Genomic DNA, 17,947 nt, shown 5'->3' with positions numbered 1-17,947 from the left:
AACCATGATTGGCTGTTGATGTCAGAGGAAGCCCACAGAAGGTGGTCCACCTCTCTTCATTGTGAGGAACTAATTTGCATTGCATAAAGTACAGAGTTTAACTTTTTAAATTTATGCATTTCCACTTACCAAACCATTTCCAAAATACCATTGGCATTGTCCTTAGTGTGTAAAAAGTATAAACATGACAGCAAAATGTTACCATATCAAACATGCATTCATTCATTTGTTAATAACTGTGATTATTTAAACAGTTTCATAACATAAAGATTTAATTCAGAATGCAGTGTCTTAAAACAAGTATAAAGTCAATAGGTGATGGTTTTAAGTCCATGCAACCGAGTCAGGGCTAAATTCAGCCAGGATAACTGGAAAATCCCATTTTAATCCTTTATCTTGCTTTTGTGCAATACCCCTCTGGAAAACCCCAGCTTAATCCCTTATCTTGCTTTTGGGCAATACCCATCTGGTTGCTAGGGTGTGATAGGCACCAACAACGACTATGAGTAATAAAAGTGATGTCTTGGTTCCATCCACTACTGATCGTTTATTTTACAGGCTATGTTTCCCTTTTCTCACTTCTTCTATGTACAGTAGATGTTGCTAGTGATGTGTTTTTTTTTACTTTCTTTGCTATGACAACATAGCTTACACATGAAAACAAACAAACAAATAAAAAAACATAAGTCTTAAAAATTCACCATGAACTATAGCCATTGGGTTTAAAAAGCAGCTTCACATAAACCCACAAAGCAGGGGCGGAGCCAGACATTGTAGACATTGGGGGCTTAGCCCAAATCTAGTGGTTTCAAAGCTTGTTCCCCTGCTAATATTTTTCTCCATTTACGGCAGCTTTATAAAGTAAAATTTTTGAATCCTATTACTATTTTTGAATCCTATATTATCCTATTTTTGGATAAGAGAAGTTAAAGTGTCATTGTCAAAATTTGTTATGTAACAGTTTTAAAATGACAATACAGAGAACAAAGCAAGGTTCTCTGTAACATCATAAATTTTGACAATGACACTTTAACTTCTCTTATTCAAAAATAGGCAAAATATGTTTGATGTAGGCTAATCTAGTAACTATGAAGCTACTTAAGAAAGAAGAAAAATTTTGACTTCACTAGAAGAACAATTTCTGCTTATGGAAGCACTCTCTCTCTCCCTCTCTGCCTGTGACCTTTCTCCACCCTCATCTCTTTCCCTATTTGCACTGCAGTTATCACACATAAGGACATTTAATTGTAAGAGATTGAGGATTCACATTTTATAACTGTCTATCAATGTATTTCTAAGGTGAAATCATTGCGAATTTCAAAGAAATGCATATGGACAAAACATAAGCTGCCTAAGTAACTATTCTCGCCTTCTTACTTCTGACGTCTTAAAAAATAAAATTAATAAAATTAAATTTTATTTATATAGCACTATTCACAATTGTCCATTGTTCCAAAGCAGCACTGCATGAAATAGAAACACAGAAAAGCAGGGAACAACAACCTTTTAAATATAGTTTTGGATGGAGTACATGGAGTTATTAAAATTTATTTCCTTGTTAAATTGTTTTGCACAGTGCAGTTGCACAAATACCGGCTTATTTTCACTTCATAAAGACTCTGATGTGTTACATTGTCATTTGTATGGAGGCTCTGTAAATTTACACTAAATAACAATAATAAACTATTTTATTTATTTTCACTTGATAATTTATTTTTAACTTAAGATGGCTAGGCTTAATCCTTTTTATAAGGAGGAAAAGGCGTTTAGCCTACCTTGTGTTTTTATTGCACCTGTGCAAACAGGTGCTCGTACACTACTGAGGCACACTGAAAACCAGTCACTTCAGAACAAACATTCATCGAACATCTGAAAAAAATCACATCTTATAACGGACGAGTGAAGTGAACGAAATAAAATAATTCTGCACACTGCCCCAATGATAAAGGACTGCAATAATGTACAGCAGAAGACAAGTTTATTATCAGATAAAGCAAACAGACCAAACATGATGTGATGGCTTTGACTTTTTTGTAATCTGACAAAAGCTGTATATAATGAATTTATTTTTGCGTAAGCGACTTAATTATACCCGAAAAATAATGAAAATATCCTCCTGTTAGGGTATTATAATAACTAAACTTTATGGAGCCTGGATTTAAAAGAGACTCCTGGTGCTTCATACAACTTTACAGTACATCTTAATGAATAAATAAGCAGTAACTTTCACCGTATTTCACCCTATTTTCACTTGAAGCTCATAATGTTGCTTTTGATGACACTGTTGCTCTTTCTATGCCAGGCTCACACGCTGAGGCTGCTCAAGGTTTGAACGAAATTTCTGCAGAAAGCGTGAAGCAAGTTCATCATCTACTAGACGTCCATCACTGGATAACGTAGCAGTCAGTAGCTCTTGAGTACAGAGGACAGGAGTCAAACTGTCCTGGTTCTGTTTTGTCAACCTGACTTCAGTCCTGGTACTGCCCACAGCCAAAATACACGCTTGAGGAGGATTTATAACTGCACTAAATCCACTAATGCCAAACATTCCCAGATTAGAGATGCTGAAACCACAAACAACAAACAGCAATCAAGAAATTCATTCAATTCATGTTAAACTCAACAAACTAAACATATAGAGAAATGTCTGAATCCTGTCTGATTTAAGATTATTTTAGGATTGTAACGCAGCACAATACTCTTGAGTATGTAAGACATTTGAAAAACCATTTTTAACCCAACACATACTGTTTAATGCAGTATAAGCAATCAGGGAAGGACTTGTTAAAGCACTGTGTCAGCAGCACAAAAGGTCAAGGGTTTGATTCTCAGAAACACACATACTGCTAAAAAATACACTCGCATATATTGTGTATACTTTAATTTAGACACTAAATGCAGAAATGTAAATGCTTAGATACACATACAGATGTCGACATCAGTCACAGCATACATTTGTTAAATTTTTTTTAAATTAAATTGTATTTATATAGCAATTTTCACAATTGTTCCAAAGCGGCTTTTCATTTATAAAAACAAGACAGTGAATGTCATAACAGTAATTGTAACTGTTTTTAGATAATCTGTAGTTATAGTTTTCTAGAGTAAATAGATCATATCTATTTAATTGACTCTGGAATAATTGCCTCCGGTTCCTTATATAAGGAATAACTGATCACGGGCCATTGAATTATTTGAAAATAATGCACACCCAAGCTGCATACCAATAAAAAACTTGTGTTTTTGCATTTTTAACAAGTACAATTAACTATTGTTATTACCTTCATTAATATGCAAATACGCACACGCACGCACGCACACACACACGCACGCACGCACACACACACACGCAGAGTTTAGAATGACCCAGTGAAAATAATATAATGTGATCAGTCTAAATGTGACAGAAAAACTAAAAAGAAGATCTGTAGTACTGTACAACATATGTCACAGATCAAATATAATATTAGAAAGCTTATATAGTTTTAGTGTGAATGATGTAGAATGATATAACATAAATAAAAGAGAGATTTACCTGAATGATCCTCCCTGATACTCCTCTGGTAATAGTTTCCCATCCCGAGCTTTCTGGTCCAAAGCCTGAGAGAAAAGTTTGACAAACATTTACTCTATTCATTATTTATATTTTCCAACATCCCATACAGTCACCTGAGATCATTTTTAGATACTGAGGAAGATTTTGAAGAAGTTCACATCTATTCTGGACTATACTGACTACTTTATCTTTAATGTTTATTCTAAGTCATTTCAAAAATAGATTTTTGTTAAATTAACTTGAAATTAATTAAATGTTGGCACAATTATATTTTTGTCTATGAAAGTATTTTAAACACTTAAACATTGACCTTCAGATTAAAAGATTTTTAAGATTATGAAAAGATTTCAGTCAAGTGTTATAAAATATCTGAACAGTACTGTATGAGATTTTATTTATTTAAATTGCATCATTGTTGTTACAGTGGCTTTTCTATAAGCCGTGGCAGGGTGGTAAGATGTTCTTCAAACACAGCTTAGCTTGAAATAAACAGCAATCCAATATTTATTTAATGAAGAATTCTCAAGTTACAAATTTGTTAAAACTGGAGGATAATAAGATGGCTATGGTTCCGGTAAGAATCATATCTCATGTCACCCTTGTACACTCCAGAAAAACATCAAACTACCCTAATTTATGTTAACAGTTGTTCCCAACCAACAATTAGTCCATAACACCCTCTAGTGGTGCAATGAAAAAAAAACACACATTTTTGGCTCCACCTTCGTCTCAGCTTAAAGGTTATCCAAAGTGTTTTATTCTTGTGCAGGGTTTACATTTGTTACAAATGAGCAAATAAAATATATATTTAATTTGTCAAAATAGTTAATGTCAATGTTCACATGTGATAGCAGACCTTTGCATTGGAAGCGATCTCCTGAAGGCCTTTGTTAGCAGCATCTTTAATGATGGGTGTGATGAGACCACGCGGTGTTGCTACGGCAATAGAGATGTGAATGGAGTCAAGAGCTCGAGGTCCCTCAGGGGACCAAATCACATTCACCTCTGGCATCTCCTGAGAGAAACAGACAGCAGCAGAGAGACTCTTACCATCCACAAACTTCAATAAATCACACAACATCTGAATTTACCTCACCACATCATAGATCATATATGCACATATCACTCCATTCAACATTAGATAATAATCTCGTAAAAATACAAATATATTATTGTCGTTCATGATTAAAAGGTCACTACACATTTGACACTCAAGTTTTGTTTCCTGTTATTTATTTTTTGTTAATTTTGTGTTCATTTATTTGTGTAGAGTTGTTAACAGACTAACATTATACATACATCTGAATGTGAAATAAGGAAGATTGTGTATGAATGAATGATCATGTAAGCAGCACTTACTCTGAGTGTAGCAGCAGCAGCTTTAATGATAAAATCATTGACTGACAGCTTGATGTTTTCTAAACACACAAACACAGATGTGAACACATGGCCGGCAGGACACAGATAATAGAAAATAAAGCTAGTCTGTTTGGATTGTAATTGGTCATATCAGGAATGGATATATATGGCCCTAGCATACACCCAGCGCAATGCAGCGCAATGCGCTACTCAAGTGTCTTATGCTAGTTTCAACCCTGGTTTCATTCTGGTCTGAAAACGAGGTGTGTTCAGGCACATTGTTGGCACGTTGCTATTTTGAGGCAACTAAAATAGACTACGCAACTGACTTCGGACTTTAGACCAGGTTTTTGTTGGTCAATGGCACAGTAGTGTTTTTGTTATTTAATGAGCGCGTTAGAATTATGCGCCTATACATTGGACGACAATGCGGGTTTGCTTATCATACACTTGGATCCGCAGCAGCACAAAAACGATTTTAAAGTGACACCATGTAATTTTTCAACCTTCATAATACATTTTCAAGACCCTTGTGATAGTACATCGACTTTAAATAGGTTGAATGACATGTCTACCATAGCCTGACGGGGTCTGTATCACTTTTACTCGTATTTTAAAACTTAGGGTTTCTGGTAGTAACCAGAGCACAAAAAAAAACTACAAAATTCGACTGCTTTACGGCATACGTCACTTCCTCCACACAATTTGTTTTTAACGTGAATTTTGCTGGAGGCTACTTAAGGAGTGTAGAGAGCAGTTTCTAATATGTGACTCTGTGGCACAGTCTTTAGTGTCACGGACCTATGACACGGGCGACCCGGGTTCGATTCCCCTTTAAGGCAATTTTTTATATAAACTGTTGATTCATACATAAATGCGATGTTCTTTATAAATTACGGCGATTATATTGCATATAGTTCCCTGTATTCAGATGCTGTGTTCACGTATTTACCTTTCTTTTTACTGTGTCTATGATATTTACATTACAATCCAGGATGCTATAGCACTCAAACTTGCTCACAGTGTAAAACCAAACCCTATTCATTCACCAATCAGATCCGAGCGTTTCTCTCTTCTCTCTTCCTCATTTGCTGCGTTCCGCTGTCACTCGCGTGACGTATTACAAAGCGGCAGACCTAAACGCATCGGTTTACTTGGATTTGGAGCGATTTTCACACAAAAAAGAGGAATAACGAGCGCCATTGCGGAAAATCCTGGTGGCGAGGGAGAGAGAGAGGATGCAACAATATTTGTTTGGAAAAAGGCAAGGAAATACGTCTGGTCGTTTCTGAATTGGAAGGCTGCAGCCTCCGGAGGTCAAATATGCAGGCTGCACACGTCGTCAAGCCTGGGTTATTAAGGTAAACTGAGCATTACATTCGCAGGTCATAAGCATACTGCAACAATTTACGATTAACTAAGTATAATAGTCAACTTTGTAATTGTTAATATTGTGAAATAAGACAGTCTTGATGACGTATTAGAAATACGACATCCGGAGGCTGCAACCTTCAGATTGAGAAATGGCTTCTGCCACGACGAGTTCCTCATCAGAAAGTTGTAACATGACTGCGTTTCTCCCTGTTGTCTCAAAATGTTGATCGTTTAGCATTTTAAATGTTTAGTTTTTAGTTTAGTTTTAAGGTTGGCCAGTTCCTTTCCTTTGCGACAGTGCTGCGGCGCTTGTGGGCTCTAGGGGCGCTAGAAGTGAAAAATACGTGTCTAGCACCCCCTAGTGGCCAAAAGTTTCATGGTGTCCCTTTAAATATGAAAAATGAAAGGATTAAAATGTAATAGATTATTATTGAGTCTCTTGGACATAAAAGAGCCACAATTATGAGACGTTAGAAGGCGCTGCTTCACCTGTAGCCTGGAAAGTAAAATAAATGCTTTGCTTTATACATGCATCTATTTTTAAATGTTTTTTAAATGCTATCACACAGATTTATTGTATATGATGACTTTGTACCTGTGGATATGGTGAGATGAGAAACATTTTTAAGGAATGCTTTTTAAAAAAAACATGACGCTGTCCGAGTGCTGAAACGCTTCGGCTCTCCGCACGTTTGTGAATTCTTTATCTTCTGTTTGTTACAAATAAAGTATTTTTAGAGTACAACCTTTTCTTACATACTTGTAAATTATTTTATGAGATTACAATGATTATGTAGGACATCAATACATTTACAACAATTAAAAGCATGCTATTTTTATTTTCATGACTGAAGAAAACAGCTTTTAAAGGTTTAATAAAAAACAAAATTTTTTAACATTAATCTTAAACTGGTGGTCTTTTTCCTCCGCTTAAGTTTTTCAGTTTATAAACTCTCATTGGTTTATTGCACATTACGCCCAAAACACACCAATTATGAAATTAATATCATTATGAAAATAGAAACAACCCTTTAGGCCATGCACTTCGCGCATAAATTTTTCCCGTCGTTAAATTAGCAAAAGTGGTTTCAGACACGCCTGTTTAGACCGTGGCCGTGCGCTTTATACAATTCGCTCATAATGTTATGGTCTTACCTTTGGCCAGATCTTTTCTGAGCTTCATGACAGCACTGAGATCACATTCAACTGAAGCATATGCGTGGGGTATGGTGGTCTTCGACTGCGTTAATCTCTGAGCGATGACTCTCCTGAAATTAGAGGCTGGTATCTCGGTGAACGTGCCCTGAAAGGATAGCGCACATTTCTGTGATGCATATTCATATATACTGTATGTGCATCATATATCAAACCTAAGACACAGTTAATGCCGCTCTTTTAATTTCACATTTTTCACAAAGACTTTTATTAAAACAAAAACAAACAAACAAACAAACAAAAAACATACAGCACATTTAAGCTATACATGTGATCAGTATTATGTTTGTTCAATGGAAATCAAACCCACAATCTTTTGCTGCTAACAATTTTTTGTATGTAATATTCAATTCAATTAAAATTTATTTCTGTAGCACTATAATAAAACTTATATGACCTCTGCTATTAATTTTTTTTCATAAGGTATGTATATCAGTGATACTAACTTAGATATGCAGCCATTAATAGGTTTAATAATTTACAGTGTTAAAATGTCACGGTTAAGTAATCGTAAAGGCTCTGTTACACCACGTGTTTCTGTTTCACGCACACACACACAAACCAGATCCACAAACCACCAAGAGCCGTGTGCGTCATGATGCAGACTGGTTAGCACACTGTGTGACAAAGCTCCGTGAGAGTGTTTCAAAAGAATATTTAATTAATTAAAATAACAGTTAATCAATTGAGTTTAATTATTTTAACGTGTTAATGATAAATGAATTAATAGTAATATAAAATTACACGTTAACACTGCCAACCCTAAAATTTATATTTGATTTGTGTTGTGTGTTATATAAAGCTACACCTGTCAAAATGACTCGCACTACCCAGTCCAGGATTACCCCGTGTTATTATTCGTTTTGAGAGGTTCTTATCATTTTTTAACACTTAAAAAAAACAAAAAAACAATTAGAAGTCCACATGTAAAATTACATTTATTAAAACAAATTATAAAAATTAATACAGGTTTCAAAAGCCAGCTAGGTTATTTATTTATTTTTGATGCTGCTGACATGTTGTCTGGTGCGACCGAGCTTCGTTTACAGTCTGAGGGATTAGGACATCTGTGACATGCACAGTTACGCACCATTAAAAAAATATAGCAATACCAAAATACAAACACTGTAGAATAGGTTGAATACAGCTTGTCTCTCCCTCAGACTGTAAACAAAGTTCTGGCGCATTAGATAACACGTCAGCAGCGGTGTACGCCAGCAGCGTCACGGCAGTGTGGTGAACGCGAATTCACAACAGAATAGTCGTAATTTTTGTTATTTGGACCAAAATGTATTTTCGATGCTTCAACAAATTCTAACTGACCCACTGCTGTCATATGGACTACTTTGATGATGTTCTTATTACCTTTTTGGACATGAATAGTATACTGTACATACATTTCTAATAGAGGGTAAGAAAGCTTTCTGACTTAATCTAAAACAAACTGTGTTCCGAAGATGAACGGATGTCTTACGGGTTTTGAACGACATAAGGGAGAGTCATTAATGACATAATTTTCATTTTTGGATTAGCTAACCCTTTAAGAATCTTATTTCTAAATCTCTTATTGTTTATTTTCTAGGATATATTCATTAATAATAATTGATTAAATATGCATTATTCAGAAATAAACTATTTATATAGAAAGTTTATAAAATGTTAAAGCATGTGTGCAAGCATGAAGGCGCGCGTTTCAAAAAGCATGCAAACACAGAATCTCTCTGCCCTTGACAAGACACATACACGCAAAATTATCTCGAAAATACCACAGTATTGGCAATTATTCTCATAAAAGTAGTCAGTTATGTCTTATAGTGGACGCAAACAGTTCAGAAAGAAATCAGAAGTGTGTCAGTATACTGTATGGATCCGTGCTTATCCGATCTTAAAAAGGCAGTGCCCTCAAGAAATCTGCTTATGTTTCATTTCATTATGTTAATCAAACAACAGAAGACAAGAGGAAAGTCATTTCTGTAAGTTTAATTATATTTAAGTTATCGTATGAAGAAAACACTGTTATTATTCATTTGATTATATTTCTGTTTCAAAATACTACAAGTGTTATACTATATTTGTAACTTTTTTCTTTTCTATTTTCATATGCTTATACATTTTTGATTTATTCATTTGCCGCCTTTCAATTTCGCCTTTTATGCTGACCTGAAAATTATTTGATCCATGACTAAAAAAAACAATGTTATCCGTTTAACCACTACTATATTGTAAAATGATGTTATTTGAGAGAAGGCGTTGAGGTACACCATATTTTACCGAGGTCCACCCAGTTTAAAATTTCTGGCTTCGCCACTGGTATACATGTATGTGACCCTGCCTGTAAAAAAAGTTTAAGTTTTCTTTAATATTGACTCACGTATGATCACGTCAAAGATTTTATGTATTTCAGTCTTAGAAAGTCACATTTTACAGAAATTCCAATGAAAAGACAAGCTTACATATAAAGCCACAACAGAATTAAAACCTAATTTACTTGCCTGTGTGCTATAGACCAATTTAAAGTAGACGTCACAGTTACGTCACTGCAAGCTGTACGCGCAATGCGGTTGCAGAAAAACAGTGGAAATGAATTAGACACGAGTGAAAAGAGCAAGATAACTCACTAGAAAATGTCCTGTTGTGCTGTTAAGTGTCAGAATAAGAATGCCAAAAAAGATGGCTTTACTTTTTATAGAATACCATCGTCGAAGACATCATTTGAAGATAAACGTATGTGTTTATGGATACAATAAGCCCTTAAATGGACAGAATGGAGCGAGGAAATCATCTGGAAATCTTTTAATAATTAGAATAGAAAATAAGTAGAGAAGATGTCCGGTGTTCTGTCGAAATCTGTTCCCTCCATGTGTTTCTTATAGCGTTTTTATCACGTTACAATTATAATTTATTCAGAATAAATGTTTTTTTATACTGAAAAAGGAATAATATCACATTTTTTTTAATATTTCATAATTTTTTCATTTTCTATTATTTCTTTTTATTTCCTTATATCTTAGCTTATGTCTTCTTCCTGTTTGTTCTAAAATTATTATGTTTACATACTTAATAAATATATAAATATAGCACACACACACACACACACACACACACACACACACACACACACACACACACACACACACACACACACACACACACACACACACACACACACACACACACACACACACACACACACACACACACACACACACACACACACACACTATGTAAAGTGTTATTAATATATAAACAGGCCTTTTTAATGTATGTTTAAACATAATACTTTTATAATAGTTTTAGAACAAACACGTAAGATAAATATAAGGAAGAAATAATAGAAAACAGGAAAATTATGAGATATTTAATAAACACTATTATATATAATACATGATAGTATTGCTTTTATATGTACTTTAGCGATTCAGACTGTAAAAATAATTGATTTAGCAAAAAAGAACAATACATATACATTACATACATGCATACCAAGCCATTTAAACTTTTTATCTATCTAAAAAATAAACGTAACGTGATTAAAACGCTATAAGAAACATTGCACTAAGGGAAACATAAGGGAATCAGACTTCAACAGAACACCGGATCCATAAAAATCACGGTTTAATGCTAAAACACTTCACAACCCTACTGCGGAGCAGTCACTTTCTGCAACCAGTTTGGCTCTGTTTGCAAAAACGAAATTGGTCTATATCACATTAAAGCTGAGATTCTCCTGTTTTCAGTGATATATTAAACATTTATGAGAAAATGACAGGTAGGGTCACTTATATGCACAAGTTTACAGAACAATGAGGACCAAACTGTTCCCGGTGATGACAGACACTGTGAATGGCTGGCCATTAACACCTTTATTATGTTTTAACCATCCTTTACCTTCGTATGGGTTCTTAATTTTATGTTGTTGGCTGTGCTCCCATATTCCCCCTCACTGTTTGAGTTGTTTTGCCTTTTTGGTTACACTTTATTTTCATAGTCCACTTTAGACATTATACCAACTCATGGTAACTTTGCAACTACATTAACTCTCATTAGAGTATTAGTAGACTGTTAGGGAAGTTGTTAATGGAAGTATGAAGTGCCGTTACCAATATGCTAAATCCCTAATGTACTCATGATAAAATGACTATATTACTGTTGATAGAGTAATCACTTATGAAAAACACTGCTCGAATATCAAATATGTTGAGTGTCGTGATCAGAGCTGTGTTGTTGTTGCGTGTTAGAGGTATGTTGTGTGATTTAAAAAACAAAAAGGAAAACTAAATTAGAGAATAAATCTTTGATGATAACTTGCAGTGTTATATTTCATTAAATAAATAAAGACCATGTTTATGTCTGTTATGTAACATGTTAGTGGAAAATTCATAAACTGTATGTTTAGAAGGATTTAAAAAAAATTTAAAGTTATGCTTTAGGCCAGGAGTGGGGAACCCTGGGTCCTGGAGGGCCACTGTCCTGCAGAGTTTAGTTCCAACCATAATCAAACACACCTGAATTTAATTTCCAAGTGATCCTGAAGACTTTAATTTGATTTTTCAGGTGTGTTTAATAATGGGTTGAAACACAACTCTGCAGGACAGTGGCCCTCCAGGACCAGGGTTCCCCACCCCTGCTTTAAGCCAATAAACATACACTTACAGTATGAATAGTTTTTGTTGTGCTGGTTAGACACAACTCTGAAGTAGGAGCTAATTTAGTTGCCCAAAAAAGGCGGTGCCAGTACTAAAATTATCACCAGCTCTTGCGGTTCAAACCCGCTAAAAAGCAGCTAGTCCCACTTATAGATTAGATACCTTGAAGAGGTTTCTGTGGTGTGAATGAGGCCAATATTTAAAACTGAATGCAGCACAACATGACATCTGGGTATTGCTGTATTTAACATTTGGTTAATGGTCATAGTGGTCTGTAAGAATCAGTTTGTCACTTACCGGAGCTCCAGGTTTACCAGGAACAGAAACAGGTGGGTAAGTGGGGCGACCGGTGGTGGGGGCAGCTGGTGGAGGTGGGGTTGGGGCAGGAGAAGTAGCAGCTCTTGCAGGAGGAGCAGCTTGGCCTTTACCCCGCTGATTCAACAGATTCAGAACATCTCTGACAAAGACAGAAACATTGAGATTAGTGTCATTACTCAACCAAATAACTGAACCCCCAGTAAATCAAAAAATATTATGTACATCCACCTGCTCCGTCTCAGAATAATCCTTTTAGAAACATCTAAAGTAAAAAAAATCTTTTTTTTAAGATGTTTTTGCACATTTAATCAATATTTGTTACTGAATCTTATTGCAGCATTCTCTCAACTCAATCTTCATTCAAAGAACAAAATGATCTCCATCAACACTTTTATAATTATAAATATTTATAATCCTCTATGTATGACAATGGGGGGAAACACAGGCTGATATATCATTTGTAATGTGTGTGTGTGTGTGTGTGTGTGTGTGTGTGTGTGTGTGTGTGTGTGTGTGTGTGTGCTTGTAAGACTCACTCTTTAGTAACAAGACCTCGTGGGCCAGTAGGCATCACCAGATCAGGGTCCAGACCATGTGTGTCCAAAATGTGTCTTGCAGCTGGACTCAAACGTAACCTGTTCACACATACAAAATTACATGTTTACAAATGACCTTGATACCAAGGGCCTAATTACACAACCTGAATGTAAAAAAAAATATATGCCTATTTCTCATTCTTTTGACTAGGCATAAGATGTAGTCTGGCAAGTGCTACACCTAGATGGTGCAGCAGGTATAAATTCTGCAAATGACTTATTTAACCTTCAGCCTGGTCTTATAAGATGTAACGTCCAGCTGGTGCAACTGGACCCCTGCCACTGCAAAACATAGCTCAGAGAAGCTCTAGAAAACGGAGGGGTTACTTGACTGTAACCTTGTTCCCTGAAAAAGCGGAAAGAGATGCTGCGCTGCTAAGCGCTATGGGGAAACGTCTTTATTGTTGACCAGCTGAATATAGTGTGCAAACACGTCAATGAAATTGACCCGGAGGTATATAGATAAAATAGATGAGCAACAGCTGTGTCATCAGATCTTTTGTTTGAAGACCAGTCCTGGGACATCTACTGTACGGCAAGACAGCGCAGCATCTCGTTCCGCTTTTTCAGGGAACAAGGTTACAGTCAAGTAACCCCTCCGTTCCCTATCAAAAGCTTTACTCGATGCTGCGCTGCTAAGCGCTATGGGGAACGACAATACCCATGCTGCCGTGCTTGGAGATGTCTGGACCCCTTAAGGATGTGTAAGTGTGTGCACAAGGACCGCAAAGAAATCTCAGACATAAACAACCAAGCTAAAAATAGTGGATGTGTGCGGAAAGGATGCTCCTGCCGCCTCACAAACATCTATAAGAAGGCACCCCTTCCTAATAAATAGCAGTGGGGAATACCCCTTTATGGAAAAATGGTTTAGACAGCAGCTTGAGATGTTGACTCGAGGACATGAGACCCTGGAGTGACATGAGCATCCAAGCTATAAAATCTTATGAATGTATGCGGAGAGGACCAGCCCGCCGCATCACAAACGCTCTGTAAGGAGGCACCCCTTACTAAAAGTAGCAGTGGGGGATACCCCTTTTATGGACAAATGGCATAGACATCAGCTTGAGATGTTGACTCGAGGACAGGAGATCCTGGAGTGACATGAGCATCCAAGCTATAAAATTTTATGAATGTATGTGGAGAGGACCAGCCTGCCGCATCACAAACGCTCTGCAAGGAGGCCCCTTTTACTAAAGCAGTAGAAGAGGCTACTCCCTTGGTGGAGTGAGCTCTCAGACCTGCTGGCGAGACTTGACAGCACGCCTCAAAGGCAAGAGCAATGGCATCCCTAACCCAATGTGATATGGACTGCCTGGTGGCCACAGCACCTCTGTTGCGGCCCCCAAAACAGACAAACAATTGCTCTGACTTACGCCACTGGCTAGTGCGGTGGACATAAGTCTGAAGAGCACGGACTGGACACAATCTGTGGTATAACTCCTGCTTCGGCGTGGTGAACGGCGGAGGGCAGAAAGTCTCAAGAATGACCGGATGTGCAGTCGAAAAGGGAACTTTACGCAGGTAATCAAGATAAGGATGTAAAATCAACTTCACCATTCCTGGGGCAAAATCTAGACAGGATGGCGAGATCGCCAGAGCCTGCATATCCCCAATTCTTTTTAAAGAAGTTATCGCCATTAGAAAAACCATCTTTAGCGTCAGAAGTCTATCAGACGCTGACTCTAGAGGTTCAAAAGGAGGTCTGAACCAGACCCTCAAGGACTATAGCTAGGTCCCACGAAGGAATCTTAGTTCTTGCTGTAGGCCTCAATCGTTGGATGCCTCCCGAGCGGCGCCCCGTCCACCAAAACGTGGCAAGCCGAAAAAGCGGCCACATAAAACCTGAGAGTGGATGGGCATAAGCTGCTGACAGCTTTTCCTGCAGAAAACTCAGAACTCTAGCAAACTGGCAGTTAACAGGATCTGCATTATGTGTCATGCACCATGCTTCAAAGACACCCTATTTAAAGGCATAATTCTTTCTAGTGGAAGGAGCCCTAGCACTCAAAATAGTGTCAGTAACATCAGGCGACAAACCTGTGTCCCTCAGTTGGTACCCTTAGGAGCCAAACATGGAGATTCCACAGGTCGGGCCTGAGATGCATTATCATGAGACAGAACGCCCCTCCTCTCCGGACTTGCCCATGGCGAGCCGTTGAGGAGAGATATTATCTCTAAAAAACCATACTCTGTTCAGCCAACGCGGTGCTATCAGAAAGAGGCAAGAGCCTTGCTGGCGAACTCTGGCTAGAACCTGCGGGAGCAGCGCCACTGGAGGAAACGCATAAAGGCGTTTGTCCGGCCATGTGTGCGCCATTGCGTCCAGACCCAGGGGGGCTGGGGAACTCAGAGAGAAGTAAAGGAGACATTGCGCTATCTGAAAAGAGGCCAAGAGGTCCACTTTCTCTCTGTAAAATCAGGTCCATATCTGAGACACTATGTCTGGGTGGGGTTTCCAATCCCCAGTCGATAATGTCTGCCTGGACAGTAAATCTGCTCCTACATATAGGTTTTCTGGGATGTACACTGTTCTGAGTGACAGGAACTTGTCCTGAGCCCAGAGAAAAATCTGCCTCGCTATCTTGTTCAAATTGCGCGAGCGCCGACCTCCCTGGTGACTTAAGTATGAGACTGTCGCTGTGTTGTCCACCCGCACTAGGACATGACAGCTTCTCATTTGGCGGAGAAAATATTTCAGGGCCAGAAATACAGCCGTCAGCTCTAGGCAATTGATGTGCCAACCGAGCTGATGACCCTCCCATTCCCCTTGAGCTGGACGACCATCTAAGGTCGCACCCCAGCCCGTCAGGGAGGCGTCTGTCATTAGCAGTTTGCGATGACAAGTCGCTCATAGCGTGGGACCCAAGGCAACAAACCGGGGTCTTATCCACATAGTTAGTGTATGAAGCCCGTGGCGCATCACTTTAATCAGCCTTTGAGGGTTGGCCCTTGGATGAAACCCTCCGGCTCTGAAACGGCGTCATATGCAACAGCCCCAAAGGAATCACCGTGGATGCTGATGCCATAAACCCTAATATCCTCTGATATTATTTCACAGTGAGATCCTGGCCTAGCCTGACTCTGCTCAGGGTATGCTGAATGGCCTCGATTCGTGCGGGAGACAAATGTGCCCGCATCGTAATCGAATCCCAGACTATCCCTAAATAAGTCGTTCTCTGGGCATGAGAAAGAACGCTTTTCTTGGCGTTGAGTCTCAACCCTAGAAAAAGTAGATGTGCTAACACAATGTTTTTGTGTTGGAGCGCCACCTATCGCGATTTTGCTAGTATTAGCAAATCTTCCATGTAATTTAAAATGCGGATGCCCCGGAGTCTCAATGGAGCCAGTGCTGCATTCATACATTTTGTGTGTGTGCGGGGTCATAAAGCTAGGCAGACTGTAAGAACCAGGAAGTATCTGCTGTAAAAGCCTGACCTTCTCTCTGGAAGGGGAACATGTACGTCTTCGTACCCAAGATAGTCGTAAATTGACGCAGTGGGCATGAAGCACGCAATGAGTATGGTCTTTCCCATGATTTATTTAATTCACCATGGAGATCCTCAAAGAAAGAGAGAGGCTCATGTTTCGTCCTCTCCCTTTGTCACTATAGAAACCTATCCGCGCTAGTTTGCTTTGTTTGGGGTTCTCTGGCTCGCGAGGCCAATCAATTTGCAACCTGGCGCGTGTTACCACCTCGAGAAGCTCCTCGACCGACTTTCATCGCGCGAGAAATGCTCGGAGGCTGGTTTATGAAACTCCGCAGAACCGAGAGAGATATCATCAACGTCATTATTATAATTACCCCCACATAACCCGAAGAAACACCGGAGTGCGCTTCGGAATCACGCGAAGAAATATAACTTAATTTAAGGTTGCGGTCAGAAATAATCACGGCGAGCACGAATCATTTATATTGTGAATGATTCACAATGCTCGCACTCATCAGACTGTACAAAGCCATGACCGCATGCTCCTCCCCCAAACACACAAAACAGTTAAGTGTGTGTGTCGTCCTTCGCCATAAAGCGAAAACAAACACGACTTAGACTGCTCGTGACTCTTCTTACTCATATTTTCCTTTTAACTTAAACTCCTTTAAAATCGGAAAGAGAGAAAGTCTGCACTCTATCTTGTTGGAATCTAACTCCTAACAAAGATCTCAAGTGAAGTTCAAAAGGTAAGAGAGAGATTTGCATTTCAGTGTAGCACACACACATTCAGTAGTTGGTCTGAAAATAAAAAGACCTGATGACACAGCTGTTGCTCATCTATTTTATAGCCTCGCATCGGGTGCACTGTGATGTCGTCATCAACCGAGGCTATATACCTCCGGGTCAATTTCATTGACGTGTTTGCACACTATATTCAGCTGGTCAACGATAAAGACGTTTCCCCATAGCGCTTAGCAGCGCAGCATCGAGTAAAGCTTTTGATAGGGAACATCAGATTTTCTGTTAATAATCAGACTTCTTTTGAAACGGTTAGTCCTGCACGGTATTGGCAGAAACTGACATTGTAATATTTAGCTTTTCTATTTTGTATACTGCAATGTTAGAAACACTGGATGACTTCACCAGATGACTTCTGGCTTGCATTTCTTGGATAGCTCTGGGATGACAACTTGAGGAAAATAATTGTATGATAGGCATTACATATCTTTCTCAAGTGACCAAAAAGTGTTAATAAAACCTTTTTTGAAAACGTATTAATTGTTACCACCATGGCTTCAAACACACTGCATATAAATTTGGTTGTCACTTCACCTTTTAGTGCATAATTATGTTCTGTACACACACACACACACACACACACACACACACACACACACACACAAATACACATTGTTTTAGATGCATCTTTTATTCAGTTTGCCTGCAGTG

At 38.2% G+C, this 17,947-nt stretch overlaps 1 protein-coding gene across 1 annotated transcript; it reads right to left on the bottom strand.

Annotated features, from left to right (window-relative positions):
• Positions 1 to 1,448: 1,448 nt before the first annotated feature.
• Positions 1,449 to 14,672, bottom strand: LOC135730176 (pyruvate dehydrogenase protein X component, mitochondrial-like). The gene is made up of 8 exons (XM_073816273.1): positions 14,215 to 14,672; positions 13,005 to 13,103; positions 12,448 to 12,607; positions 7,445 to 7,592; positions 4,916 to 4,974; positions 4,413 to 4,571; positions 3,536 to 3,600; positions 1,449 to 2,564 (listed from the first exon to the last, which is right to left on the bottom strand). Exons 1-8 carry the CDS (start codon positions 14,670 to 14,672, stop codon positions 2,294 to 2,296), a joined length of 1,419 nt encoding a protein of 472 aa, XP_073672374.1. The 3' UTR covers positions 1,449 to 2,293.
• Between the last annotated feature and the right edge of the window lie 3,275 nt (positions 14,673 to 17,947).

This window comes from Paramisgurnus dabryanus, chromosome 11 (assembly GCF_030506205.2).
Source record: "Paramisgurnus dabryanus chromosome 11, PD_genome_1.1, whole genome shotgun sequence".
Lineage (NCBI taxonomy): Eukaryota > Metazoa > Chordata > Actinopteri > Cypriniformes > Cobitidae > Paramisgurnus > Paramisgurnus dabryanus.
This window is presented reverse-complemented; position numbering and strand designations above follow the sequence as displayed.